Here is a 27,324-nt window from a genome sequence, read left to right as displayed (position 1 = left end):
TTGTCAACAAGCTTTCCATTTTGGCCTGTGTTTTTTGAGCACGGAGTCCTTGTTTGCCTCAAAACAAATAATCAGATGCTTGAAGTCCTGTCACTCGAGCTTGTATCATTGTGCTGGGTAGGAGAGATCTGTCCCCTTGGGCTTTGCTTCTGGATCTTTCCCTTGAATGCAATGCACCCCTATGGGTGAGTTTTCCGTTTCAGTTTTCCTCTGGTGAAACATTACATTGCATTCAGTTTTGGGGTAAGAATCTTGCTGCATGTAATTCTGCATGTGTGTCCCAGTTGTTTCTTTCAGAAAAAGTGGTTCTGGTCTGTTGTCCTGCAGCCTAGTCTAGAGTATGAAGGGAGGCTGGAAACTGAGGCCTGTTTTCTGGGACAGAGACTGTCTTTGAGGTTTTCCTAGCTCTGGAAAGGAACTGTTTGAGAATCACTGAGAGCAGACACAAACTAGAAAGTGAGTGGCCCAGCAGTCTGGTATTCACTAGGGATCAAGCAGAGAAAAAACTTGTTTGAAGCCCCTTGGGAGTGGCACCCATTGGAGGAGAAAGAAATAAAATGATCCTGAGAATTGGCAGTCATCACAAGGGGTAAGAACAGAAGAACCTTGGAAGAGTCTTTTGGATAAGAGCAAAACTCCATTGCTCCTATCCTGGTTGTTTCCAACCACCAGGTGCTTCCGGTAAGCCGGTAAATCACTGTGGGGACAGGGGAACCAAGTTCAAATCCTTTCTCTACTATTATATTTACTGGATGACTGTTCTCTCTCCACCTGAACTACCTCACAGGGTTGTTGTTGTAAGGATAATATAAAGGGTGGACCAATTCAGGGGTGGCCAACAGTAAATCTCCAGATTTTTTTTGCCTACAACTCCCACCAGCCCCAGCCAGCATGGCCAATGGCTGGGCCTGATGGGAGTTGTGGGCAAAACATCTGGAGAGCTACTGTTGGCCACTTCTGAATCCTGTTCTGAACTCCATGGAGGAAGGGAAGGCTAAAAGTGAGGTAGATTAGCAGGATAGGAAGACACTGACCCTCTCCTGCTTGCCCCTAGCACCTGGGTTTGGTGATATACTATCTCTGAACATGGAGGTTCCATTGAGCTATGGTGGCCAAGGGGCTGCACGTACTTATTTGGCAGAGAGCCCCAGATTGTGTACTGTTTGGCAGGGGGCTTGGACCATTTGCTTATGGGGAGGGGTGTCCTGATGAGGAAGGAGTCAGTACTTGCCTTGGCAACCAGATAAATGGCTTATTTGAAGAAAAAGAGAAGCTGGGGAGTTGTCCATCTGGGAAGAACACCTTCTAGTCTGCAGTCCCTTCCCCTAATCTCGGATGTGTATGGCTTCCAGAATCCTCAGTGGAAGATGTTGAGAGCATAAGAGTCCTGCTGGACCGGCTCTCAAACATCTGGCGTTTATTCTATGTGGCTCTTACATTAAGCAAGTTTGGCCACCCAAGGCACAGACATTCATCATGGCTATGCTCCTTGTATTTGTCGAATCCCTTTCTAACTCATGTGGCAGTGTTGCTTTCCACAGTGACCACCAGATGTCCCTGAAAAGCCTGCATGGCATAGAGTAGGGGTGACTACACTGTGGTTCGGGAGCCACATGTGGCTCTTTCACAGATGTTGTGTAGCTCCCAGAAGTCAAGGAGGGACTTAATGCAGGCTTACTCTCAAGTAAGTGTTCTTAGCATCAGGACCTCAGTCAGCCTCTGAGTGCTGACCCTTAGTTAGGCGACTGTTTCTGCCCTGTGTGAAGGAGGGGGAAATAGACAGACTTGCAAGCTCTTATCACCTGGAGCAAGGAAAGAAAGCCCAAGAGCTGAGGAAGCCACTGGGAAGAGGAACAGAATTAAAGAGGGTGGCACAGGGTTCCTCTTAGTTTTATAGCTCTTGTAGGAGCAGTATTTACATACCTTGACGTCAAGGCAAAGAGAGATGCATGATGATGTGAATGGTGATCAGTGATTTATATGGTACATATATGTTTCCTTCTCCCACTGGTGCAAAAAATAATTCCCTAACCTTTCCCAGTGCTGGTCTTATGAGGACTGTTATTCCCAGCTTTTGTTTTTTAAAACGTCTCTTTCTAGCATGGTCATGTTGTAAAGTGCTTACATATGTATTTTATCTTTCTGTGCAAAGATAGTATTAAGAGTTTTAATAAAGGCATGTGTGTAAATTATTCATGTCTGGCGGCTCTCAAACATCTGGCATTTATTCTATGTGGCTCTTACATTAAGCAAGTTTGGCCACCCAAAACACAGACGTTCATCATGGCTACGCTCCTTGTATTTGTCGAATCCCTTTCTAACTCATGTGGCAGTGAGTTCCGCAGATTGATTCTGCGTTGTGTAAATGAATTCCTTTCCTTTGCCTGTCTGAATTACAGCTGCCTGTTGGGTGTTCCTGAAATGCAGTGTGCACTTGCTCAGGGTGCAGATCCAACAAAGTCTGTCACCAGTAATTCCTGCAAAACTGAGAAGTGGCAGAAATCAGTCCCAGCGTCATGGTTTGAGAGTCAGAGCTGCAGCACTTCGGCTCGCCAAGATGAGGCACCATGTTGGGTGCTTGGTAACATGCTTCTGGCGGTCAGATTCCTCCTGGCTAATGAAAGTCCCTTATTCCTGCCGGAGGTTGCGTTCTCCCAGTGGAGAACTTGGCTGAGCTTGCCCCTGGCTGCTGCACCTCCAGTCGCTTCCAGCGCTGGCAGTTGTCCCCGTTTCCCATTTGATTAGCTGGACTGCAACTATGTTAACAACACACCCTGGCCCCTTTTTCATATTTGGGGGACTTTGTTCCGGCCCTTGAAGGAGCCTCTTTTGGAAAGCAGACTTGAGAATCTTGCTGCATCCTTTGCCCGCCCCCAGCACTGGCCCGTAGGAGCTCAACCTTTTTCCTTGGAACAGCCTGAAACCTATTAACCTTTGGAAAAGTTCTGGAGTCAGATAAGCTGTGTAGACAAATAGAAGCCATGAAGAGGAGCCAAAGCGGAGCTGCTCAGCTGGACAGAGAGAGGCCATCCCTCTCTTTTTAGAGCAAGGGTGGCCAGTGTCTGTACACTCAGCTCTCCAGGCTGGCGTTTGGGGGCCAAAAGCATCTTTCTCGGCACAGGCTGTCCTCCTTGTGCACGGTAGAGTTCTGTAATAAAGCAGATGCTATCCTTATAATAAAGGTTTCACAGTTATGAAGCATGTGCAGTACAGCACTTCCAGGACATGAAATCCGGAGGGGTAGCATTCAAGTGTGAACCGTTATCTTACAACGTGGAATCATGTTCAACTTACGCATGATTGAAACTTAACCGCAAGTGACTCTTTTTGTGGTCTTGGTGGAAATTTGATATTTGTCCTGCAAAATGCTGATCACTGTACAGTTCACTCTCCCCCCCCCCGCCCCCCCTCCCGACTATGAGTCTATGCAAATTCCTGCACTTCCGGCTCCTCCTGAGGTGGGGGTCCCTTCACTGCATCCCCAGCCTTGGCCTGACCCACTGCAGCACTTGCAAATCCTTTCTTCTGTTACTTTCTGAAAACACATTGGAATATGAAGTGCCAAAGTTTCTGGGTGTGTTCCTTGAGACTTCACAACGAGAGCATGTTCGCTTTGGATTGCTGCAGAGGAAGAGCCGGCCCATGCTCAGGCTGCAGTGAAGAGGAGCACCTCTGGATCAGTGACATGGGCAGGATTCCAGCATGGGGGTTGGATGGCTAGTTGAGGGAAGATGGACTGTGCTGTGTCTGGCTGGATGGCTTTCCCCCAGTTGTTAGGCCACGTGGAGCAGAATGCAGTGACCGAATTGGAGACTGGAATGCTTCAGAGTGCAGTTGGAGAACTGCATTTCTGAATGTCTTTCCTATGTGGAAAAATCCCCTGCAGATAGAAAGCTATGCCACAGGAAGAGGACTGGATTAGAATATTTTCTCCCTAGGGTGCTACTTTTTTTAAATGCGAGAGGGTTTTTTTAACTAGGGGAGCACTCAAAAGTGGTACTCTTGCCTGCCTGCAATCTGAAATGTTATGGTCCTTTCTACCACCTCATTGTGCATAGAACCAGTCCTAGGTTCTGTTTACATGTTCAGGAGAGTGTAGGGTGGTAGGACTGGCTGCACCATTTCAGTTTGATTGCCAACGGAGGATCATGAAAGATCACACTTCAGCACACTCTCCCATTTCAAGAATTCCCTACATTTAGAGAAACAACAGAGCCTATTTTGTGTGGAATCTGCCACCTGCAGCCTGAAGTGGTGCAATCCTTTCTTCCTCCTAAAACCTCTACCACCTTATTTCCATTTTATTTTCTGACATGTGTAAACCAAGCCTCATCTGCAAAGGTGTTTGATTTCAATACATTTTGGGTTTTATGACTTTTCTAATCGCTTCTTCATAGATTCCTGCCTTCCTATGCAGTGAAGAAGTGCACTGTAATATTTTAAGTCACCTAGGTCATCATCTGAGACCCTTCTGAGATTAGGCAGTGGCAATCCAGGAGAGAGCCTTATTGGTTGTGGCACCAAAACTCCAGAATTCTGTCTCATTCTGTTGCCATTTTCTGCCAGTAGGTGAAGACTTTTGCTTTGTGTGGTGTTCCCTCCAGTATTGTTTTAATGTTGTCATAGTTGTTATAGCTTTGAATTTAATTGTTTTAATGATGTGCTTTTTGTTTGTTTTGATGGTTCTTGATGTTTTTATTTTGTATGTTTGAGTTTGTAAACTGCTTTGGAGGCCCTTATGAAGGCAGAAAGATGGGGGTATAAATAACTAAAATACAAATAAGTGAACAGATTTTTCTGGAAAGGTTAAAATGGGCATTTTTTTTTTCTGCACCAAAGCCTGCAGCCTCTGTGCAACCTCAAAGATCAGATCTAGCCAGAAAGGACAAATGGTAAGCTTTATGGCAAGTGCATTTTTTGGGAAACTAAATGGTTATAGGTGGACTGTGGCAGCCTTTGAACAGACAAAGGTTCCTAATATCAAGTCAGACCACCAATCCATAAAAGTCAGTACTATCTCCTGTGCCTGGAAGTAGCTTTCCAGGGTATCCAGCAGAGGTCTTCCATATCATTTGTTACTTGACCTTTTAAAGTAGAGATGCTGGGGATTGAACCTGCATGCCAAATAGATGCTCTACTGCTAAGCCATAGCCCCACCTCCTGTTGCACTCTGGGACCACTCCAGGTAATCTTACTTCTAAGAGCGTCATGCCAAGTGATGATTTTTATGTTTCCCGCAGCCAGAAGATTTTAGATGGGGGTGGGTAAGGAAGGTGGTGGACAGGTGAGGAAGGCAGGGGTGAGGAAGGCAGCGGGCGAACGAGGAGAAGGTGGCAGGCGAGCAGTGGAGGGACCAAAAAGGTAAAGCAGGGTGAGGATTTGTGGGGCCTGCCCCCCTCCATAGCTGCAGGCCTGTTCCCAGGGGTTGTGTGAAATGGTCATCTGAGCATATAATGGTTTGCTGTGATTCCAGTTTAGTGTACTGTTGCAAGTATTTTTTAATACGATCACTAAATGACGTGGATAATTGGAACCTGTGGCCTGAAACAGGAGTGGGATATAAAGTTCAGCCAGGCAGATGACGGCTAGTGATACCTGCCGCAGTGCTGATTTATGTGAGGAGACGAGAAGTTAGTAACAGCTGTAGTAGGTGAACTATGTCGGGACCCAGCCTGAGTTCCTCAGCCAGCACCTTGTATTCCCTTCATGTACATACAGGTTAGCTATGTGTGAGATTTGGCTGTATGCCCACATGTCATAGTAGCCGGGGAGATGTCATGCCTTGAGCTGTACCTGAGCTATATGTTGGCTCTTGCGTTTCTTTGCACTGTATCCTGTTTCCTAGCCAGAGCTTTCAATGTGGCTTACATTTGGGAACTAATGAAAAGGTAGCAGCTTTGAGTGATGCAGGCAACAATTAGGTTCAAATTAATAGCAGTAGATCTCTTACAGTTGAGTTGGACACAATTCCTAATGGTGATCTAGTCCACTGGACTTGGCTTTGAGAGGCTATGGGCCACTTCCTCAGTCATCTTCTTAGTCTTTCTGTCCCCCTCTAATCTTTTCCTGCTCTCATTCCTTGCCCCTTAAAGATGTTGTATGTCAGGGGAGGGCTTTCCTCTGCTGCCATTGCAGCTGTGGGAGCAAAGCTCTAAAATACTTTGGATGGAGGTGCAAGTGCAGCGGCACATTCTGTTGGGGATTCCGTCCAGGAGGCTTTTGGGTTCCATTGACTGTTGTTTTTATTCAAAAGGGGCTGTGGTTCACTGGAAAAGCCTTCACTTTGCATGCAGAAGGCCCCAGGTTCAATTCCCAGCATCTCCTTTAAAAAGATCAGATGACAAGTGATGAGAAAGACTTTAGCCTGGAAAGCCACTTGCCCATCTCGAGTAGACACTATTGACCTTGATGACTGTCCGAGTCACTCTAAGGGAACTGTGGGTGAGTGGGTGTTCATATGCCTGTGCTACCTCTCCAGAGACCTGCTTGAAGTGGATTTCCACTGGTAAAACAAAGCCAGTGCCAGGAAAGCACAACCAATGAAAAAACAACAGCTCTGTGGCATTAAAGCAAGGCATAACCACAGTGCAAACACACACTGGACATCTTAGAGTGATATGGATACATTGATCCTAGATGGAAGCAACACATTTTAATTTTAAAAAATTATTTTGAAAGAATATTAAGGGTACAAAACCAGAAAGGGTATTAAGGGTACAAAATTGCCAGGTTGATAGGGATATGTTTGCATGTGTGTATTGCTAGCTGAGCACTTGGGTGTGTACAGCAGGCAGTTTTGAGTGAAGGGCAATGTCAGATAAAATCTAACGTTTCGCTTAGCTTGCTTATGACAGTCTCGATCTGTTCTGTTGACCCCCCTGCTGCTCCTAATTTGGGAAGTGATTCCCCCCCCCAAAAAAAAATCTCTTCGCTATAAAGAAGTACTTATACAACTAACTGCTACACTGGAGGCCTGAGAATGCCTTGAACTTCCGTTTCCAAGAAACCGATGTTGGAGAGCTCTTCCCATCTGGTTCTATTCAGTCTTCGCCTCATTTGCCTTCTCCCGGTGCCCCTTGACTCTCAGGGGGGGGGGGGAGATGCATCTTTGCTCGTGACCTCTCCGTGAAGCTGAAGGAAAGGGGGAGCCTCAGAGTTGGGGGCAGCAAGTGGCACTTGGCAAGGGGCATTCTCTGTCTTGGTTTGGCTTGCAGTCTCTGGGGGTGCTTTCTGGGATCTGGAAGGGTGTGGCCTGAGACCAAGTGGAGGCCTGAGACCAAGCGAGGGGAGGTTTCGTCAGAGCAGCTGCACAAAGAATGAGCTGATCACCCTGAATTTGGAATGTCTGGCTTTTGATGAGAGTCTGGAAGTCAGCTGGTAAGAGGGATGGCTAAAAGAACTGGATGTGTTTTGCCTACAGAGAAGAAGCGGAGGGAGCCCTAAGACGGGGCTGTGCCGGCAGCTCTTAAAACCAGGATCCCCGAGGAGGACAGATCCTGTCCATTGGATCTGGAATCAAAAGGGAAAGGCTTTTTAAGACAGGAAGAGTGTCCTTTAAATGTAAGAGTAGCTGAGCCCTAGTAAAAAGCTGCTCAGGGAGGCTGACGTTTTCAAACCAGGATGCTTTCCATTCAGCCTCGTGGTAGGCAGTCGTGCTGCATTTGCTGGATTGACAGTCTGCTGGCCCTGTTCACCTCTGTCTTTCTAGTGAGTAAAAGGTGCCTGTTGGTCCTAGCAGGTGAATGTACTCCCAAAGGACCTCCAGGGTAAGGAAGACGTTGCCACAACTGCAGGCCTGCAAACTGAAGTAGACGTTTAGTGGCAGCTTAGGAAGAGTGCCCTTCATCTTTGGATGGTTATTACTTTAGATGGTTACCTTATTACTAGAAGTAACTGCCTTTCCCTTTCAGGTATTCCATTCAGATTCATCAATAGAAGAAAGTGGTCACACTCAGCCTGGATCATGCATTCGACCTTTTTCATTATTTTTGCTACTGCTGTGCTTTTACATGACACCAGTACTCCCTCTAAACTGTGGAGTCTTGTGAGCAACAATTCTACTGTCATTAAAGTTATGCGCTACTGTATAAATAAGTTTGCTCTGGGGCCATTTTTCCTGAGCCAAGACACAAATGTGTTGAGCCAGAGGCTAAAAATCTGTGAGCTAGCTCACACTGACTCATCTTAGATGGAACTCTGCACGACGCTTGCTTCCTACATCCACTCCCACCTCCCCTTACTACCTATATATCTCTGTCCAGTTTCTACATACTCTCCATGCATCTGATGAAGAGAGCCGTGTTTCTCGAAAGCTTTTGCTACAATAAGATTTGTTAGTCTTAAAGGTGCTACTGGACTCTTTACTATTTTGCAGCAACAGACTAACACGAATAACTCCTCTGGATCTATGCCCTTTATCTGACGCACTGAGCTGTGCATCTGGGGTCTCCCTTCTGTAGGCAGGGGAAAGAGTATGCCAGTGTGGCATTGTCTGCCTTGCCCACTTCTGAGCCTGTTGTTGCAAGTGTGCTAACTGGACTGTTTTCACCATCCTGCTATTTCAAGTGGTTAAGAGTGTCCGGTCACAGTATATCTGCCCTCTGTCCCTGTGTCATCTAGCACTCCTGGTTATTTTCAGGATGCTACGGGCTTCTTGAAAAATCGATGGGGTAGGTCTGACCTTCTTCCAGTGGAAGAGCCTTTTAATTTGGAGGAGAGCTCCTTAGATTGGAGGAGGGTTGAAAAACTGAGCCAAAGAATAGACGCCCTTTAATAAACAAATTTAGCTCATTGGAGTGTTAGGATGGGAGTGAGGTCCACCCTGATGATCACTTCATGTTTACCATGAAGATCTGTATTCCAGCCTGTCCCACACACACCCCAGCCAAGCCATCTGGAATATCACCTCCGAATGTTGCCACTTACCTAATCCCAAGATCTGCCACTTTGTCCTCATTTAGAATTTCTCCAGGCTCATCTTCAGCTTAGTGGTGCCGCTGTGTATACCTGGGTAGAGGCATGCATAGTGTGCCACTGTATTAATGACTGACATTTCTATTTCTTTATGATTTCAGGCTGTGTGAAGGCAACTTAATGAGATTTCATCAGGGTTCCAACAGCTTCATCCTAAGCCTGTCTGTGTTGCAGGCTTACTTTCTGGGCCATAGTATGCCCCTGCATAACAGACACTTAAGCACTGCCCGATGTCAGAAACAGCTGCATATGTCTGCATGTTTCCAGTTGGGGTTCAGTGGCAGAGCTCGGCATGCGGAAGGTCCCAGGGTCAATCCCCAGGATTTCCAGTTAAAGGGATCAGGTAGTCAGGGGTGTGGAAGACCTCAGCTTGAGGCCCAGGGGAGCTGTTACCAGGTAGAGTAGGTAAGACTGATCTTGATGGGCCAAGGATCTGAATCAGTATCCATGTGCTCAAACGCTATCCAGAGCAAAAGACCATCCCACTACCTCCTGTGGGCCACAATCAAAGCCCTGTGGAGCAACCCCGCCCCCCCCCCAATATATTAATTCCAGGATTTGCTTGTAGCTCAAGGTGGCTTACAAGTAACAATTGAAGCATTACAATTTAAAGTCAAGAGACCCCCACCCTAAAAAAAGACACCTGCAGTTTATGCTCCATTAAAAGTCCTGGTGAATAAAACAGCTTTTCAGGGCCTCCTGGGGATTTCTAACAAAGATGCCTCCTCAGGGAGTTTGTTCGATAAAGTGGGAGTTAACTATGATGGGAAAATTCTGGTTGATGGATGCCAGGCAGGCCATTTTAAGTGGGAAAACAGCCAGTAGGTGGCAGCGTGTCCCATTTCCTTGGACAGGGTTTCCACTAAAGAATCTGCATCAGCTATTCGTAAAATGGCCATGCCTACCCAGCAAAGGGCAGACACAATCAAGGGCAGTCTTGGTACCTGGGGCAGACCGATATACAAGGTAGCTCCAAAGAGGGTGGGACAAACCACTACTTACAAGCCCCAGCTACAACCATGTGTTACCTGTCAGAGACAGGGAGCAGACACTGCAGCAAGCCCCAATACCATTTGTTGTCCCCATATCTTAAAAGGATTTCACTTGTTGCAAATGATGAAACATCAAAGAATGTTTCACCAGTGCTCCTCATTTTTCTTTCAAGCCTCTATATTTCTAATGTTTACTCTTTCCTGACATCTTCAGATCTTTCTTATCTTGAAAACCTGATCTACCTGATATCTAGTCCTCAGAAGCTTACACCGGAATAAAACGTCTTCAAGGTGCCACAAGCTCCTGTTTGCCTTTTGTTGCAACATGGCTGCCCATCTGGAATTATTCCTCCTTGAGGGTTCACTTTCCTTGGCAGAATGTTTTCAGGAATGCTGGGTTTCCTGTGTCAAGGCCCTGCCCTCCTGTTGCAGCAGTAGGCTTTTTCACAGTGCTCAAGAGACCAAGCCCGCAGTGGTCCCGAATTTCCCCTTTTTCAACAAAGTCAGCCAAATGGGTATGGAACTCTTCCTTAACACCTCAAGCTCTTCAGCAGTCACCCTGTTCCAGTGACCAGGTCAGGAAGGAGCCAGTTGTCTGTGCATTAACTTTGGTGGCCTGGTGTCAGAATGTGTGGGCTCATGCATGTATCTCTCTGTCTCTTGTCTGGGTAGTGCAGACAGAGAACTGGGTGGGGGCAAATAAGGTTAGAAGGTCAGTGGGACATCCTAGTGGAGAAATTCAGTGGCTGCTTTAGCAGGCAGGACAGGGAAGTGAACCATGCGAATGGCATTTCAGTACAGCTCCGTGTCTGTCTTGCCTCTCCTAGTCCCAAAATGCCGTCTGTCAGGTTTCAGGCATTTGATTCAGTGTCTTTCCTTTCCCCCACCCCATTCCAATGACCTAGTAAAGAGACTTTCAGGAACATTTGCAACATTTTCTTTGACGAAGCATTAGCGTCAGCCACGAGTCTAAAAGAAGATGCAAAGTTCAAGAGCATGCTGTGTGCCTCAGTTATTTTCTAAGCAAAAGGCTGACTTATGAGCCAAGGGCTGAACTTCTGGCATCCTTGGGCACGCACCCAGCAAGGTGCAGCACAATAGCCAAGCTGAGTTGTCTCCCTTTGCCCAGCAGGTGTCGCTAGGCTACCTAGTTAGGTCCACAATGGTGCTTCAGTTAGGAATTTTCCTCTAATTTTTTTTTTGTCTCTTCTCTCCCCGCCACCCCCCTACCCTGGCGCCCCAGATTTGAAGCTCCATCTCCAGAGCACAGACTATGGGAACTTCCTGGCGAACGAAGCCTCCCCTCTCACCGTGTCCGTCATTGATGACAAGCTGAAGGAGAAGATGGTGGTGGAGTTCCGCCATATGAGAAATCATGCCTACGAACCCCTGGCCAGCTTTCTGGACTTCATCACGTGAGTGTGGGCTTTCCTATCGGATGAGGGGCTAAAAGTTTATGCTTTGAGGGAAAGCCTTTTTTTTTTGGCCTGGTGCCTTGAAAGCAGCTGGATGGAAGCAGGCCTGGTGTGCCATGCTCCGTCATGGAACCCTGTTGCGTCTTTCCTCCAGCGGTGCAACGCGTGTGGCAGGTGAGCCCACAGGCAGCTTCTTGGCTTGCCTCTCTACCAAGTGAGCTGTCAAGAGACCAGCTCAGAATAGGATCTGTTTTCTGTCTTATGATCATGGCACTCTCACAGTCCATTAACTTCCCTTGTCTTGAGCCCAAAAATAGAGGAGGGACACTGTCACCAGTAAATACTGCTCTGGGGAAGGATTGGCATAGAAACAAAGAGCTGGCAAGGGTGACAAGGGTCATCTAGTCCAGCCCTCAGCACAGTGCAGGAAATTCACACCTACATCCTTCACCAGTGAGGCCTGCTCTGTATCCGTAGCAAGCGAACCAGGATTGAAGCCAGATGGCAGGAGGGGTGAGTGTGTTTAAGACATCCCAAGGATCCAAAACAAGGTGGTGGTGCTGCTGATTCCCAGCTCCTTAGGGAAAGTGTGTTTCATTTGGCCCATTGTTTGAATACTGTCTTTTCTGTTGCAATTCTAGAGTGTTTAGCTCTGTAACAATGTGCATTTCTTCACACTCAGGTGGTTGCCTTTCTGTAAAAGTGTTGCGGGATACACACAAGCAGGTGCTATCTTTGATCTTTGTCTGTAGTGTATGGGAAACATTCATAGTTTCACCATGCCAGGAACACGTTCAGTGGTGGAGTGCAGCCTTTGCCAGGTTCATTCTCTGGCATCTCTAGTTAAAGGTTTTCTGCTGAAAGGTTCAGTCTCTGGCATCTCTAGTTGAAGGTTTTCTGCAGAAGTCCTTGGGGAGCTGCAACCTGTATTGGACTAGATGGACTAAGTCAGTATAATGGGATGTTTTACATTCATCTGCCAGGACACAGAATCCTCCTTGTGGAAAAATGGCCATTCTCTTTGGCATGTATGACTTGGAAAAAGAGAGCGGCAAAAATTGCCCTTCTCCTTGGCACATGTGACCTTGGAAACAAAGACTGGTGCAAACAGACTTTATCTTAACTTCCTTGTAAATGGGTCTACAAAAGCTAGACGTATTTGAATTTTTACTGGCCTTCCTGCTTGCACGAAGCTGCTAGTCATTTGTAGTTAACCTTGTACACACCTTGGTGTGCACCAAACACACATGCACAACGCTTCGTGTAAATTCTTTTCTGGAGCAGCTTTTACACAACAGTAAAGAGACCCATAGTACTCTTTTGGTTTTTATGTCCTTATTAAATATTTTTATCCTGCACTCTGAACTAAAAACTTCCGAGGCAGCATCTAAGAGCAAAGCAATTAAATGACTAAAGGCGAGAGCATGAAATCAGCTATAAAGCAGGCATGACAAATACATTAATTTTAAAACTGGAGCAGAAGAACCATGTAGGAAGCAGCTAAAAGCTAAAAGCCAGATAAGAAGTCATGTACACACACACACACACACACACACAAACAACCCTGCTAAAGCAGCCAGAATAACTGAAGCTGTTCCAGACTAACAATTAATAGTCCACAAATGCCTTGGAGATTATTTTTTGTCTGGCCACAAAGACTTAATAACCTAGCCAGATGAATGTCTGCAGAAAGACAGATCAATATGGTTAGCCATGTTAGTCTGCCTATAGCAATAGAAAACAGCGGAAGTCCAGTAGTGCCTTAAAGACCAATGAACTTCGTGGCAGGGTATAAGCTTTTGTGAGTTGCTGCTCACTTCTTCAGATGTCTTATGACTCACGACAGCTCAGAACACTGCCATAAATTTTGTTAGTCTTTAAGATGCTACTGGACTCTGCTCTTTTCTACTGCAGAAAAGCAGTTTTGGAATTAAGGTGCCATGCCTGTAGTGGCTCTGAAAATGGAGGTACCCAGAGCAGGGTATCTGAAGATAAAATTAATGCATGGGCTGGCTGTTCCATATGGGAACAGGTGGTCTTTTAGAAACCGAAGGTCTTAGATATTTAGGACTTCACAAGTAAGTGAATTGTGCCTGGAAACAATTGGGTAGCCAAAACTGGAGAAATGTGAGCCAGTTGATGAGCTTGCTTCTTCATTCTAAACTGGATGATCACTTTAGTCTTCCATTTATAGCTCATCACAGTAATTGAGCTTGGGAGTGATCCACAAATGAATAACTGGCCAGATCTTGCTTTTAAAGGAAAAGCCAGAAGTTGTGCAGATCAGCTGAAGTTGGTTAAAGGCCCTGCTTGGCATGGATAAGGCTGGACATAAATTTGAACGTGATGGAAGGAGGGGTGCCATCTTGTCTTCTACAGACTGAATCCTGGTCTAGCTAAATTATCTGAATCTTGTCTGGATTCAGCTTCATCAGCCCCCACCCAGCTTATTACTGCCTCCAGATTCCTGTCTGTAACGTAGTTTGCATATACTGCAGGCAGGGGTAGAGGGAGCCTCGCTGTTTCCAAGAGCCGCTTTATGTGGTTGCTTGGAGGACATTCATCTTTGCCACAGGTGATCAAGAAGGTGGCTGTTTGCAAGCCTGGCTTAATGGGGGCAGGTGATGCCCATTGCTCATGGAAGGTTTTTGGAAAGCTACAAGAAGAGACTTGGGCCACTGGAAGGAGTTGAAATGTGTCAGCAAATCTGGCTTTGGTTTGACATCCCAGAAATATTTTGGGTAATGCAGTAGGTTTCCCGGCTGGCCAGGGTTATAGCACTCAAGGATTGGGGCGAGAGAGCCACTTCAGGCCCTCCTGGCTGTGATTCTAAAACTGGACCTGGAAAGCAGAGATCTTAATAAGAATCAAGGCATTCTTATTGCAGAGGCTTTCTCCACTCGGTGACTGCAGGAGACCTCTGCTGACTCCATTCTAATAATGACTTTGTTTCAGCTTTGCTTGCAGCTAAGATGGCTGTTGCAGCATATTGGGAGAAAACAAAACACGCCCCCCCCCCCAAAAAGGCTGATGTAATCATGTTTGAATTGTAGTTTTATCTGCTACAATATTACCAAATAATGCAAAAGGAATAATTTGCGGTGTACAGATTTAAGTTTTGGGAACATTGGATGAACTTTGTTCTTTGTTGGAATGGAAAGAGATAAAACATATTTTTAAATGAATTATTGTAAATTCCGTTCTCTTATGTATTAAGACATTATTTAGCAAAGTGTACAGAATGTACACAGTAAAGGAGTGTGGGAGAACATAAACATAGTGAAACTGGCAAGGGACTTCTGAACCATCAGTCTGGGTTTGGGTGATTCCAGAAAAGCCTCCCGCGTTAGCTTGGTTACAGCTACGGGTCCAGGGTGGGGGGAGGCTTTGAACCAAAGGCTCTTTGGAACAGGCAGACGAGAAAAGATGGACTGGGTTGAATCAAAAATTGAAGGCAGCGTGTGTGCTAGTGAGGGAATCTGTCCTTTTGCCCCCTGGATCCAAGAGAGACCTCTAAATCATTATGAATGCTTTCACTAGTGAGGATTAGGCAGATCAAGGCCAGCAGTGGAGGAGATCCAGCATCTGCTCTGCCTCAAAGGAGGTCAGGCGAGAGGAGGAACTTCAGTGTGGCCTCAACATCTGCACAAAAGTCTGGAGCGGAGGAGGGCTGCCCAGTTGCACAAGGGCTGGCCTTGTAAAAGATGACCGTCCTGCTTTGAAAAAGGCATGCCATGGACTGGGAGCAGCAGACAAGCTAGTCCTTTCCTGACCTCTTGGCGTATTCTGGCTCCCCAAACACCAGTCTGCTGGCTGGCTGTGGCCCTCTCCGCTTGTCACAGTGTGTTCTGCCCCCCACAAGAGCGCCGAGGTGGCCTCTTCGGACAGACACTTTGTGTTCTGCTGCCCTTGACTTACATGCTGTGGTGTTGTGTTGTGATTGAGCCAGCTTTTTCATTGCTGCTGAGACTATAGTGCTGGTTCCTGGGGTGGGAGGGTGGGGGGCATTCCTTGCTTGGGATCAGTTTTTTAAATAAGGGCTTTGCTCTCAAACAACTGGGGAAGGGCTGTGGTTCCGTGGTAGACTTTGCTTGCTGAAGATCACAGGTTCAGTCCCCAGCTGTCAGTGATGTGAAAGACCTTTCTGCCTGAAATGTTGGAGAATCACTGCCAGTTGGAGCAGGCAGTACTGTCCTGGATGGACAAATGGTCTGGTGCGGCGCAAGGCAGCTTCTCATGTGTGCAGTGTAGAAAAGCAAACATCATTTTATGTAAAGTGACCTCCTATGAATATCAGAAGCCTTCTGGGCTAAAGCAGGAATTTCCCCTTTACATCATCCTCACAACTGAACCAAGACTGGACATGTGGCACTCTTTCAGCCTAATTTACCCCACAGGCAGTTGAGAGACTAAAATGGAGGAAGGGAGCATCAGAGGGAGAAAAGTAGGGTTATGTGTTCGTTTAATTCAATTTATACCCCGCCCTCCCCGCCAAGGCGGGCTGGCCCGTCTGCTCATATGGAGTGCTGACATTATTTTTACTGACTCCCATTTCATTTTATTTGGCCTATGTCTTATACTGTAACTGTGATTTTATTTTGTCACCTTTTAAGTTGTCATAAATTGTGTTATTGTTTTAACGTTTTCAATTGTGTTGTTAGCCGCCCTGAGCCCACTTGTGGTAAGGGCAGGATAGAAATCTAAAATGACATAATAATAATCAATAATATGCACCGAAAGATATTTGTGCCAGCTTGAGGGTAGCGGTGGGTGTCACACTAGGTAGGGTCTGGGAGACTCGGGTTTGATTCCTCACTTTGCCGTGCAAGCTCTCTGGGCACCCTTGAGCCAGTTGCACACCTGACCTGCCTCACAAGTGACGATACAGTGGAAGGAGAAGAGAATTGATGCAAGCCATTTTGAGTCTCCATTGAAGCAAATAAATAGATGGAGAGGGTTCACTATTCAGTGGCAGCTCATGTGAGATTGACAAAGTATTGTGATTCTGCGCTATTCTGATTTTTAACGAATTGGGGGACGGGGGAGGGGGTCCTCCAAGAACTTGCTTCAAACTGTATCTTGTGCTTTAGGTGTTTCCATTTTATTATTCCCCCCTTTCCCGCCATGCACACACCCTGTTGCTGATGTTCGCCATACTCTTTCACAGGCCAGAAGAAGCTTGGCTGGCTTCCTGCAGCCCAGGCAGCTCACCCATGTCGCGCAAACTGCCTCTGTGCAAAACAAGGCTCCCCGTTTCATCTCAAAGCTGTTAAGCTTTGGGAGGTGCAAGCTGAGCTGCCAGCTCACTTTTTCGATGCCTGACTGCTGAGCTGGTAGGATTTATTGCGGCACACGGCAAAGCATCAACAATGGGTATTAAGTGTACCTGGGGGACTGCAAGCACTTCCTGGATGGGGTCATTCTCATTTGCCTTGTGGGCTGGGACGTTTCTCCAGCTGGCTCTGAAGTCCCCTTTTTCTGCCTTTCCGTTGTGGGTGTGTTCTCGTTGACGGGAGGGGGGTGGGAAGGAGCAGCCTCTGGGTTTTCTTCCCTTGCTGGTGTAGAGCGTTAGTGTGTCAGTTGTGCTGCACTCTCCCCATTGCAGAGCTCTGTCAGACGGCTAGGCCACAAGCCATCAAGAGCTCGCTTTCCCAGGAGACTCACTACAGGCCATTGCTGAGTTGGGAGTATTAAATGACCAGCAGCGGATCTGTTCTGCTTCTGCCCTGGAAGCACCCAGAAGAGCATGCAAACTGTGCTGCATGGTTTTAGCGGCTGCCTGGGAGCATGCCTTGTATGTTATAGGCTCTCTAGTCGCTTCTGACTTCTGGTGACCCTGTAGAATTAATGATCTCCAAAATGTCCAGTTATTGGCAGCCTTCCTTGGGTCTTGCCGTGAATGAATGCCGTGGCTTCCTTTATTGAGTCAATCCTTCCATGTTGGGTCTTCCTCTTTTCCTACTGCCTTCAACTTTCTCCAGGGAGCAGTTCTCTTCCCTCCACACCCCCAAATTGCTGGACTTTGCAAGCGCTTATGCCAGCTTGGAAGGTGTCGGAGATATGCCCTTATGAATCCAGTGCTGCTTGGTCTGAGTTTGTGGTTGCTTTTTGAAGACTGATGATATTTGGTGTAGGTGCATGAACAGTGGTGAGGGTGAAATCATTTGTAAGCTGTTCTGAATGCATACATTAAGTAGAATATTGTTGCTGCCCTGTTCTGTCTCTGACTGGGGTCTCAGACGGAGGTCTTCCTCATCACCTACTTCCAGTGTTTCCTCTAAGCTGTTTTTTAGCCTCTGGCACACACATTTTTGTCTTGGCTCAGGCAAAATGGCCCCAGAACAAACTAATTTATGCAGTAGTTCACAACTACTGTAATGCTAGTAGCTCATGAAATAGGGTTATTGCTCACAAGACTCCACAGTTTAGAGAGAGTATTGCCTACTACCTATCCTTTAAATTGGAGATACTGGCATTTGAACCTGGGGCCTTCTGTATGCCAAGCAGAGGCTCTACCACTGAGCCACAGCCCCTCCCATTTATTTATCTGTTAGTATATTTATTTGCTTTACGTATGCCCCCCCACCTATACCCCCAATGGGGACCTAAGGCAGCTTACATAGTTCTCCTCTCCTCCATTTGTATCCTCACAACAACCCTGTGAGGTAGGTTAAGCCCAAGGTCACCCAGGAAGCTTGCATGGCCAAGTGGGGATTTGAACCGGGGTCTCCCAGATCCTCGGCTGGCATTCTGAGCACTACACCACCCTGGCTTAGTGATCTAAGCAAGCCTGTTTTGGAACATCATTTCATTTTATTCGATTTATATCTCGCCCTCCCCACTGAGGCGGCTCATTGGTTATTAGGCCTTCCTTCATAGTTAATTGTTTTATTAATGTTCTTTATAATGTGTTCTTATTAGTAACATTTGTTTAGGTGTCTTGACTCTCGAAAGCTTATACCTTGGAAATCGTGTCAATCTATTCAAGCTACTGGGCTTGAATCTTACTGCTCCACTGTTAATATTACTTTTATCACCCATAAGCAATGTTCCCTCTAAGCTGCAGAGTCTTGTGAGCGAAAATTCTACTTTGTGAGCCACTGGTATTAAAGTTGTGAGCTGCTGCATAAATTAGTGTGCTCTGGGGTCATCCTTCCTGAGCGAAGACAAAAACATGTGAGCTGGAGGCTTAAAAATCTGTGAGCTAGCTCACGTTAATTCAGTTTAGAAGGAACGCTGCCCATAAGTATTGATAATAAAAAGGGTTTAAAAAAAAAAATCCTAAATAGCATTCAGCAGTCTCAGAAGTCTTGCCCTGGCTCAGTTTAAGGCTTAGAGATAAAAGTTTTATTGTTTTCCTGCCCTTCCTTCCAAGGAGCTCAAGGTGGCTTCTCTGGGGTCTTTTCTCTTCCCTGCCCTAATTGATCCTCCCAGGAACCACAAGGAATTGGGGATGGGGGACGGGACACTTCACCCAGTGAGCCATACAGCAGAGCCACAGCCCCTGCCTGCCTTGCTTCCGTGCAGGTACAGCTACATGATTGACAACGTGATCCTGCTCATCACCGGGACTCTGCACCAGCGCTCCATTGCCGAGTTGGTGCCCAAGTGCCACCCCCTGGGAAGCTTCGAGCAGATGGAGGCAGTGAACATTGCCCAGACTCCGGCCGAGCTGTACAATGCCATCCTGGTAGACACACCCCTGGGTGAGGCGGGGGGCCCTGGTTGGAAGTCCACAGGAGAATGGGGGGAGGCTTGTGATTAGGGGAGGGGGCACAAGCTGGAATCCTTTGGTTTCCTGACACTGGCCAGCAGTTGCATGTCAATGGGAAATTGCCACAGTCTGTGATTCAGTAACTGTAGAAAATCCTCCTGTTCTCATAGAACTCACCAGCTGCCATGAAAACTGCTGCAGTCTTTTAATGCTTTAAATGCAGTTTTCTGTTTAACGTTTAATAGTTCCTTGCGTTTAATAGTATAGGGTGGGATAGTTCCTTGGAGATGTGCTCAAGAGATCGCCTTCTGATTTGCCTGGACCTGACTGTTAGGAGGGAGTCTTGGCCAGTTTGGTGTAGAGGTTAAATGCACAGACTCTTATCTGGGAGAACCGGGTTTGATTCCGCACTCCTCCTCTTGCAGCTGCTGGAATGGCCTTGGGTCAGCCATAGCTCTGGCAGAGGTTGTCCTGGAAAGGGCAGCTGCTGTAAGAGCTCTCAGCCCCACCCACCTCACAGGATGTCTGTTGTGGAGGGGGGGAGGAGATTGTGACCGTTCTGAGATTCAGAGTATAGGGTGGGATATAAATCCAATCTCTTCTCCTCCTCCTCCTCACAATTTCCTTTCTCTTTCAGCTGCCTTTTTCCAGGATTGCATCTCAGAGCAAGACCTTGATGAGATGAACATCGAAATTATTCGTAATACGCTGTACAAGGTAAAAACGTTCAGAAAGGGGAACGATGGTAATGCCATTTTATAAAATGGAGTGCGTGTGTGCATTGCAGAAGCAGCAGCTGACCAGGCTTGAGGCCCTTTATGCCTCTTCTCGCCCTCCACCCTGCCCCCAAATGCAGTGCTAGGCATGTTCTATTGCGAATCTGTCAGTAACTTATTAATGTCATTATTCTCCCCTAGAGAGAAGGGGTAGGGGAGGGGGCATAGCGACCCAGGAGCTTCTGACTGCCCTTATGTCTTTAATTGTTCCTCTTGCTGTGATTCCCACCTGTGCTAACTGGTCACAGACGTTTCATCCTTGAAAGAGCCAGAGCTCGAAATAGCTTTGTGAGGCAGAGAGCAAGCAGAGAGGGAGGTTGTCACCCCTGCCTTTTGGGGCCCTCTAGAGATTGCCTTACCTGCAGCATGTGCCTGCTGTTGTGGGCAGACCAAAAGAGACCTGGCAGGGCCCTCTATGTGGCTTGGAAAGTCCTCAGGTGAGAGATGCCATGCCTCTTGGATGCAGCTACCGCATTTTTGCCTCACTGGCACAGTGAGAAACTGAAGGAAAGATTCTAGAGAGGAGAGGACAAAAGAGGATGAGCATTTGGATTGAGAGAGTGATGGATAAAACCCTTCTGTAAACCTTTTTGTCTCCTTGGGGCCAGGCATTGGTCGTTGATGCTTGAAGGCAAGGGAGCCGGTTGCACCTGACTGATGGTGGGAAGGCTATTTTGACACCTGGTTCTACACACGGGCTCCTTCTATTAGGTTCACTGCAGTACCTGGCCAGATTTTTAGAGGAAAATGATAGCTTCTGTTCCTCTGAGCTGCTCCCCTCCCCACAAGAGGTCAGTGTCCTGCTTGGACTTGGGTGGCGACAGCACTGGTTTGGAATTTACCTTGAGAATGAACAGTGCTGCAGAACCACCTGGTGCCTTAAGGAAACAAGGAAGACTTGCGTTTAAATGTGGATAAGGTGAGAGAGCTCACCTGCCGGACTTTGAACTCCCCGAGCCTTCCTTTTCGAGATAGGTAGCAGCCCCATTTCAAGGGGACACTGTGTGAGAGCGCAAAGTCTCACAGGAAAGTGCCTTTGTCTCTGCTGGCATTGCATTTAAATCAGTCCTGACTCCTGTGCTCATTGCAACTGGCCTTAGAGCAGGTGGGCATGTGCGGGGTTGGGGGAAGTGAGGCCCTGCTTGGAACGTGAAGGTGTGCCTCTGGACTCCAGGGAACCTGCTACAACTCGCTGCAGCTGGCATTGCCTGGTTTGAGCTGTATCCAGTCGGTGCTCAAGCACTGAAATCAACAAGGATGGCACATCAGTAGCAGTAGTGCTATCGCTCCCATCTCACGTCTTGCAAGTCACAGGGCATTGATTAAATCTGTTTTCTTGGTGTCCACTGACCCTAACTAGCCAGAGCTGGATCTGTAAGGGAAGGTTGTTTTCTGTGATAAGTGCTTGAGACTCCCAGAGCTGCTGCACATGCATTAACAGGCAGAAGAGGAGAACTCATGTGTGTGTGTGTATGCGGAAGTGTGCGTGTCCTGTAGCAATTGCCCATCAACTCATTGCTTGCACAGTCCTGTGGGCTGGCAGAAAGCTGTGGCATTTGACAGACCTCCGTGGAAGCAGTCTGAATCTCTTTTCCATTGCCAAATGTAGACAGAAGAGAGTTCAGTGTTTGGGGTGGGGAGGACAGGGTCCAGCATGGTCATCCTTGAGAGACTTAAAGGGAAAGGCAGAGAGCAGCTGATCTGTCAGTCTTTCCCAGGTGATGGTGGTGGAGGGAGCAAACTTCGTATCGGAGAATTGGAGCGCTTGCCTCAGGCGGTTCTAGTTTTGCTGTTCTCCAAAGTTTTTTAATAGTTGTATTGTGGGGAGACTAGATCACGGTAGGGCAGCTCAGTTCCTTGGCAAAACGATCGCGTTAGGAGCTTTCTGTAGGCAAGAGCTCCCTTGGTCGCATGTATGAAGTTGGGGGTGGTGTCAGTTCACAAAATGAAAATGGAAAGTAAAGAAATGGGCTTTTAGAAACAGAGATCATACAGTTCAGTCGACCAAGGTCAGCAAGACCTCTCTCCCCTCTCACTCACCCCAGTAAGGTTCTCAGGTCTCCCAGCATTCAGCGAAAGGCATTTGTTTTTTTTGTCTTTAAAAAAAAAATGTTGTGGCAGGTGTTTCTTCCTGGTTCCCTTGTGTCCGTTCATTCTCATGTATATAGAGGTAGGCAGAAGCTAGGCCTGGATGCAACCTGGGGACTTGCCACTTGTCTTTGTCAAGTGCAACTTTCTTCTGGGTGATTAGGGACTTTGATGGTCCACCCTGGGTGGGGAAATGCATGTTGATTTGCTTTAACTGCTTCCGGTTTTGACCACCTTTCCTCTTCTAGTGGAAGAGGGGACCCAGCTGTGGCTGGCTAACATGTGAAGTCATGGTGGGATTGGGGCGAGAGAGAACTTATAGAAGGCAGAGGGACATGCAGGTGGGCGGGGGTCAGCCACGGCTGCAATATTTACTCTGAAAGTAGCATAGACCCCTCCCAAGTGCAGACTTGGAGTATCTGGGATGAGGGATATGTTTGAAGCTGACTCGCTCTCTTTGTGGCTTGGTTATTTTTTCTCAGGCCTACCTTGAGTCCTTCTACAAGTTTTGCAAGATCCTGGGAGGCACGACCGCTGATGCCATGTGCCCCATCCTGGAGGTAAGAGCCAGCTTTTGTGTCTTGCCAGAGCGGTTCCAGGCCTGTTGACAGAAGCCGGTGGCTGCTGTCAGTTCCAGTGTTTCAGGGCTTGGTCCGCCGTGTCTCCTGCTGCAAGTGCTGGTATTCAGCCAAGCGATCCCATTGAAAAAAAAATCAAAGCAAGATGTTTCACTTCTCTGCATTGCCGTCCCTTTTGGAGGTCTGCCAGTCTTTCAACCTGAGTGTTTCCTGTAAACAAACAGACTTTTTATTTTGGTAAGGAGTAGGTTTAAGTTCAGCTGGCTCATTGCCCCCCCCCCCTCTCCTAGTGCAGCATTTCTGTAACTTTAGCAACCAGGGATCCTCATTCGGATATAAAAATTTCCCAAGCCCTCCCTGTGTATGACTTTCCCGTTAGGGGTGTGCATTCGGCATAAACAGAGCCCAGAAGATACAGATTGGTTTAAACACAGCTGCAAGCGGAGCCAACCTAGGATTGGCTGGGGAGGGAGGAGCTGAGAGCTCCCAGCCGCATGCGGATCCTGGGACCAGCTTCTCTTGCAGCACAGTTTAAACCATGCTGCAAGAGAAGCCAAGCCAGCCCCAGGGTCAGGCTGGCTTTAAAAAAGAAAGATTGGCATTTTTCTTCCCAGGTCTGTTAGACCTGAAAGAATTTGGGCTATCTGAAAAATCCTGCTTCCAAATACAATACCAATATTGGGATCTGGGTTTTTTTGCAATTTTTTCAAGGTCTAGTAGACCCGAACCAGAAAATGCCATTTTTGTTGTTTTTGCACACCCCTATTTCTGGTAAGTGTGGCAAGACATGCATGCCTTTTTGGCAACCCTTTAAAAGCAAGCTTCAAGGCAAAAAATGTTTTCCTTGTCTCCACATGGTCAGTTCTCCCAGGGTAGCTGGTTCTGCAGGGCCACAACTCAGAAGTCCCTGGCCCACCTTCTAATCAGTTTCTCCCTTTGATTGGGAAGGATTTTGCACCAAGATTTCCTTTGTTGAGTAATAACTTCTGCCAGAGGTCTACACTGCAGGGGTGGGATGGAAGCTGGAAGAAGTCTCAGAGCTGCCTATGGGAATAGAAGAAAGCCAGCATGTGAAGCAACCTGAATTGCTGGTATTCAGTTGAAAATCACTGTTTTCATTGTTTCTGTGGACCCCCGAGTGGTTTCTCTTTATCTGTCCAATAGAGCCCTTCAGGTTGGAAACAATGAAAACAAGGTCAGTTTTATATCCAAAGTCACTAGGATAATAGCAGTGAGGTACTGCCTGGATGTTCCTCAGCCAATTGGATCTTCTAAGGCAGCGTTCCTGGGTCCTGGCAACCAATCAGTGTGTTTTTTGGCTAGTGATTGGATGAGATCTGGAAGCTCCATAGGTAAAAGAGGCATTGGCTGTTTAAGCTTCTACCCTTAGAAAGAAGGGGGAAACATTGCTGTCCTCCATCCCATGAGGTGCAGGAATCCCTCACTGCATTTCCTGATGACTCAGAGGGATCCGTTTTCTTATTATCTGGATGGTACTAGGAGAGCTTTCCAAAGGACTTGGGAACCTTCTGGAGTGCTCACTGGGTGCCTGTTTGAGAAACGCTGTTCCATTGCATGTCAAAAACTCTCGCTTCTCACCTTGAGACAAAGGAATAGAACATTTTGTGCTTGAGGGAAAAGCCATTCAGGTTGCATTAGGGTATATTTAGTTTTTCTTGAGTGGAAACTGGAATTTATTGCAGAGCTCTTGTTCAGGACTCTTATTGCATGTGTGTTTACTGAGCCTTGCAACAGCTAATGCAGTGAAACGAGTGCCAAAGGCAAAGGCTGCAGTTTGAACTAGGCTTGCCAATGAGGACAGGCGTCAGTGGAGTATATGTCACAAAATCCACCTTCCGCAGCCATTTTATCGAGGGGGGGGGGGGGACTGATCTCTGTAGCCTGGAGATCACTTGTAATTTTGGGAGATCTCCAGGCCCCACCTGGAGGTTGGCCCCACCTAGTTCAAACTCATGAAGTTGCGGTATCCTGAACCAGGCCCTTGGCCCATCCAAGTCAGTATTGCTTATTCAGACTGGCAGTGACTCTCCAGGACTTGAGTTGGAGGTCTCTCACATCACTTGGAGATGGATCCAGGTGGGCAGTCGTGTTGGTCTGAAGCAGTAGAACAAAGCAGAGTCAAGTAGCTCCTTTAAGACCCACAAAGTTTTATTCAGAATGGAAGCTTCCGTGTGCTCTAAACGCACTTCATCAGACTGGATCTCTAAGCACACTTCATCAGGGTGGAATGGCAAGCAGTCCTAAATATAGAGAAAGCGAGCAGTGAAAGGCAAGGTCTTTCACATGGCAAGGCCTTAAAATCAACTTGGTTTTTCCATCTCTCTTTTAAAATTGTAACTTCTGGCCTATTGTTTTATTGTACTGCCTCATATTGTTTGGATTTTAGTTGTGAGTTTTAATTGTTGTTTTTAGCTGTGTTGTCACCTGCCCTGAGCCCATTTCAGGAAAGGGCGGAATATAAATTAAATAAATAAGTCTGGTGAGCTTCTAAAGCTTGCATGCTGTTAGGTGTCCTTCTGTTGGTCCTGAGAAAAGGTGTTACATTGCAGTTTGAGATGTTGGTGTTTTGGGTTTCCCTTTTGCAAGTCAGCTGGGCAGCCTTGGCCATGAATCCTCTTTATTGCTCCTTGGTTGCCCCCTCCATTGCTGTCTCTTGCCTCCCCCAGGCTCATCTGTCTCATTTCTTCTTCCAGTTCGAAGCTGACCGGAGGGCCTTCATTATCACCATCAACTCCTTCGGCACAGAACTCTCCAAGGAGGATCGGGCCAAGCTGTTCCCCCACTGTGGGAAGCTCTATCCAGAGGGCCTGGCTCAGCTGGCCAGAGCAGATGACTACGAGCAAGTCAAAGCTGTAGCCGATTACTACCCAGTAAGCGACTCAGGATGTTCTGGCTCAGGAGGGGAGGAGAAGGTGGGCAGGGCTGGATTGGGGAACATGCTTGTAGGATTTGTTCTAGGCCACCCATGGACAGAGCAGCTTCATGACTTGGTCTGTTCCTCCCCCCCCGGCCCTGCATACACCATTTATAAAGGCTTTTTGCCACACCCTGTGATATTCTAGAGCTCTTGATCCAAGGCTGTTGCCTCCTTCCTGGTGTGACTCCTTTACTTCCCCTTCCCAGAAGTGATGTGGGCTCTCTAGTAATCAGCTTTTTGTAGCTTAACAAAAGGCCTGGTGGCTGCTCTTGCATTCATAGAATCATAAAGTTGGAAGGGACCTCCAAGGGCATCTAGTCCAACCTCCTGTACAGTGCAGGAAACTCACAAATAACCTCCCCGCACACACCCCCAGTAACACCTGCTCCACATCAAAAGATGCCCCCCTCCAGGATCCCTGGCAACGCTGACCTAGAGACCTGGGCATGTAAGAAAGGGCCACGAGATCTAAGCACTGATGCAACCCTTCCTCTACTCCTTCTCACGGTCTGCCTAAGTTCACAGAATCAACATTGGTGTCAGGTGGTCATCCAGCCTCTGTTTGAAAACCTCCATGAAGGAGAGCCCACCACTTCCTGAGAAAGCATTGCAAGGGTATTCGGACCCCTTTCTAAAGCAGCACTTCTCTGGCGACAGGACAGCACTTTCCCTTCCCCCAAGCTTGTAACTATGGAAATGCAACTCCCCCCCCCCACACACACATGTGCTGGGTGAAGCCTGCTGTTTGCATTAGACTGTGTGCCTTGCAGAGGTGCATGCCATGTGCTTCAGCGACTTGCTGGATGGTGGCATTCGGCATAACTAGCGGTGAACAATGCCCCCTGTCTTTTGCACCCTCTGTCGTCATTCCCATTAGCACTGTTCTCTGTGCTATGCTAAGTCCAATCATTGAGCCTTTGCTGATAAATACTTGGGTGTTAGGCTGTGGCGGATGAAGGGTCTTGCCAGGGCCTGCACCTTCTATGGCAGGGGTGTCAAAAATGCAGTTCGGGAGCCAAATTAGGCCCCCAGAGGGCTCCTATCAGGCTCCCGAGCAACCGGCTGTTATCTGCTTCCTTCTCCTTATATCTCGCTTCCTTCTGCTTGCTTTGCAAGGCTTGCTCAATTGCACAGGAGCTACAGAGCAAAACCTCTGTTTTCTCCATTGGCTGAGGCTCCTCCCTTGGGGAGAAGGGGGGGGGGTAGGGAGAGCTTACTTTGCCAGGCTCTCTCAATCACACAGCAGAGCTACTGAGCCAAGCCTGTCTTCTCTCTATAGGATGAAGCTTGCCCCCCACTCCCAGTCCCCTGGGGAAGGGAGGAAAGAGCCCGAGCTTCCTTTGCCCAGTTCCCTGGATCCTATGGGAGAGATACAAAGAAAGCATCTTTAAAACCAATGAGTGCTAACATTTTAAAACATGTTTTATTTTTTTTAAATATATATTTGTGTTTGTGTTCTTTATAAAATTTATATCTCTGCTACCTGATCTTAAATAGGTACACACATGGCCCATCCTGACATGGCTCAGCCCAACCCAACATGACCTGGCCCCAAAAGGTCTTATTTATGTCAGATCCGGCCCTCATAACAAATGAGTTCAACACCCCTGTTCTACAGTCTTTCTTCTCTCCTGCAGGAATACAAACTTCTGTTTGAAGGAGCAGGCAGCAACCCTGGCGACAAAACCCTTGAAGATCGATTCTTTGAGCATGAGGTGAGCAGACCTTTCACGCTACCCTGGTTGGATCGTTAGGCTGGTTTTTGTGGCCTGAGTGGCCAGAATCTGCAAGCACCTCCTAATTTAGCCAGGGCCTTTGTTGGCATGAATGAGGTGTGGCTAGATGGCTTA

The 27,324-nt window shown here is 47.4% G+C and overlaps 1 protein-coding gene across 1 annotated transcript in view; it reads left to right on the top strand.

Annotated features, from left to right (window-relative positions):
- ATP6V0D1 (ATPase H+ transporting V0 subunit d1) overlaps positions 1-27,324 on the top strand; it is a 43,262-nt gene that overhangs the window by 11,680 nt on the left and 4,258 nt on the right. The window contains exons 2-7 of the mRNA XM_060253955.1: positions 11,209-11,380; positions 18,908-19,086; positions 19,732-19,811; positions 22,441-22,518; positions 25,251-25,427; positions 27,112-27,189. Coding sequence (XP_060109938.1) covers positions 11,209-11,380; positions 18,908-19,086; positions 19,732-19,811; positions 22,441-22,518; positions 25,251-25,427; positions 27,112-27,189 — 764 coding nt within the window. The remainder of the gene's footprint in view (positions 1-11,208; positions 11,381-18,907; positions 19,087-19,731; positions 19,812-22,440; positions 22,519-25,250; positions 25,428-27,111; positions 27,190-27,324) is intronic.

The sequence above is a fragment of the Heteronotia binoei genome, chromosome 14 (genome assembly GCF_032191835.1).
Source record: "Heteronotia binoei isolate CCM8104 ecotype False Entrance Well chromosome 14, APGP_CSIRO_Hbin_v1, whole genome shotgun sequence".
NCBI lineage: Eukaryota > Metazoa > Chordata > Lepidosauria > Squamata > Gekkonidae > Heteronotia > Heteronotia binoei.
Note: the sequence above shows the minus strand (reverse complement) of the source record. Positions and strands in the feature narration are given on the sequence as shown.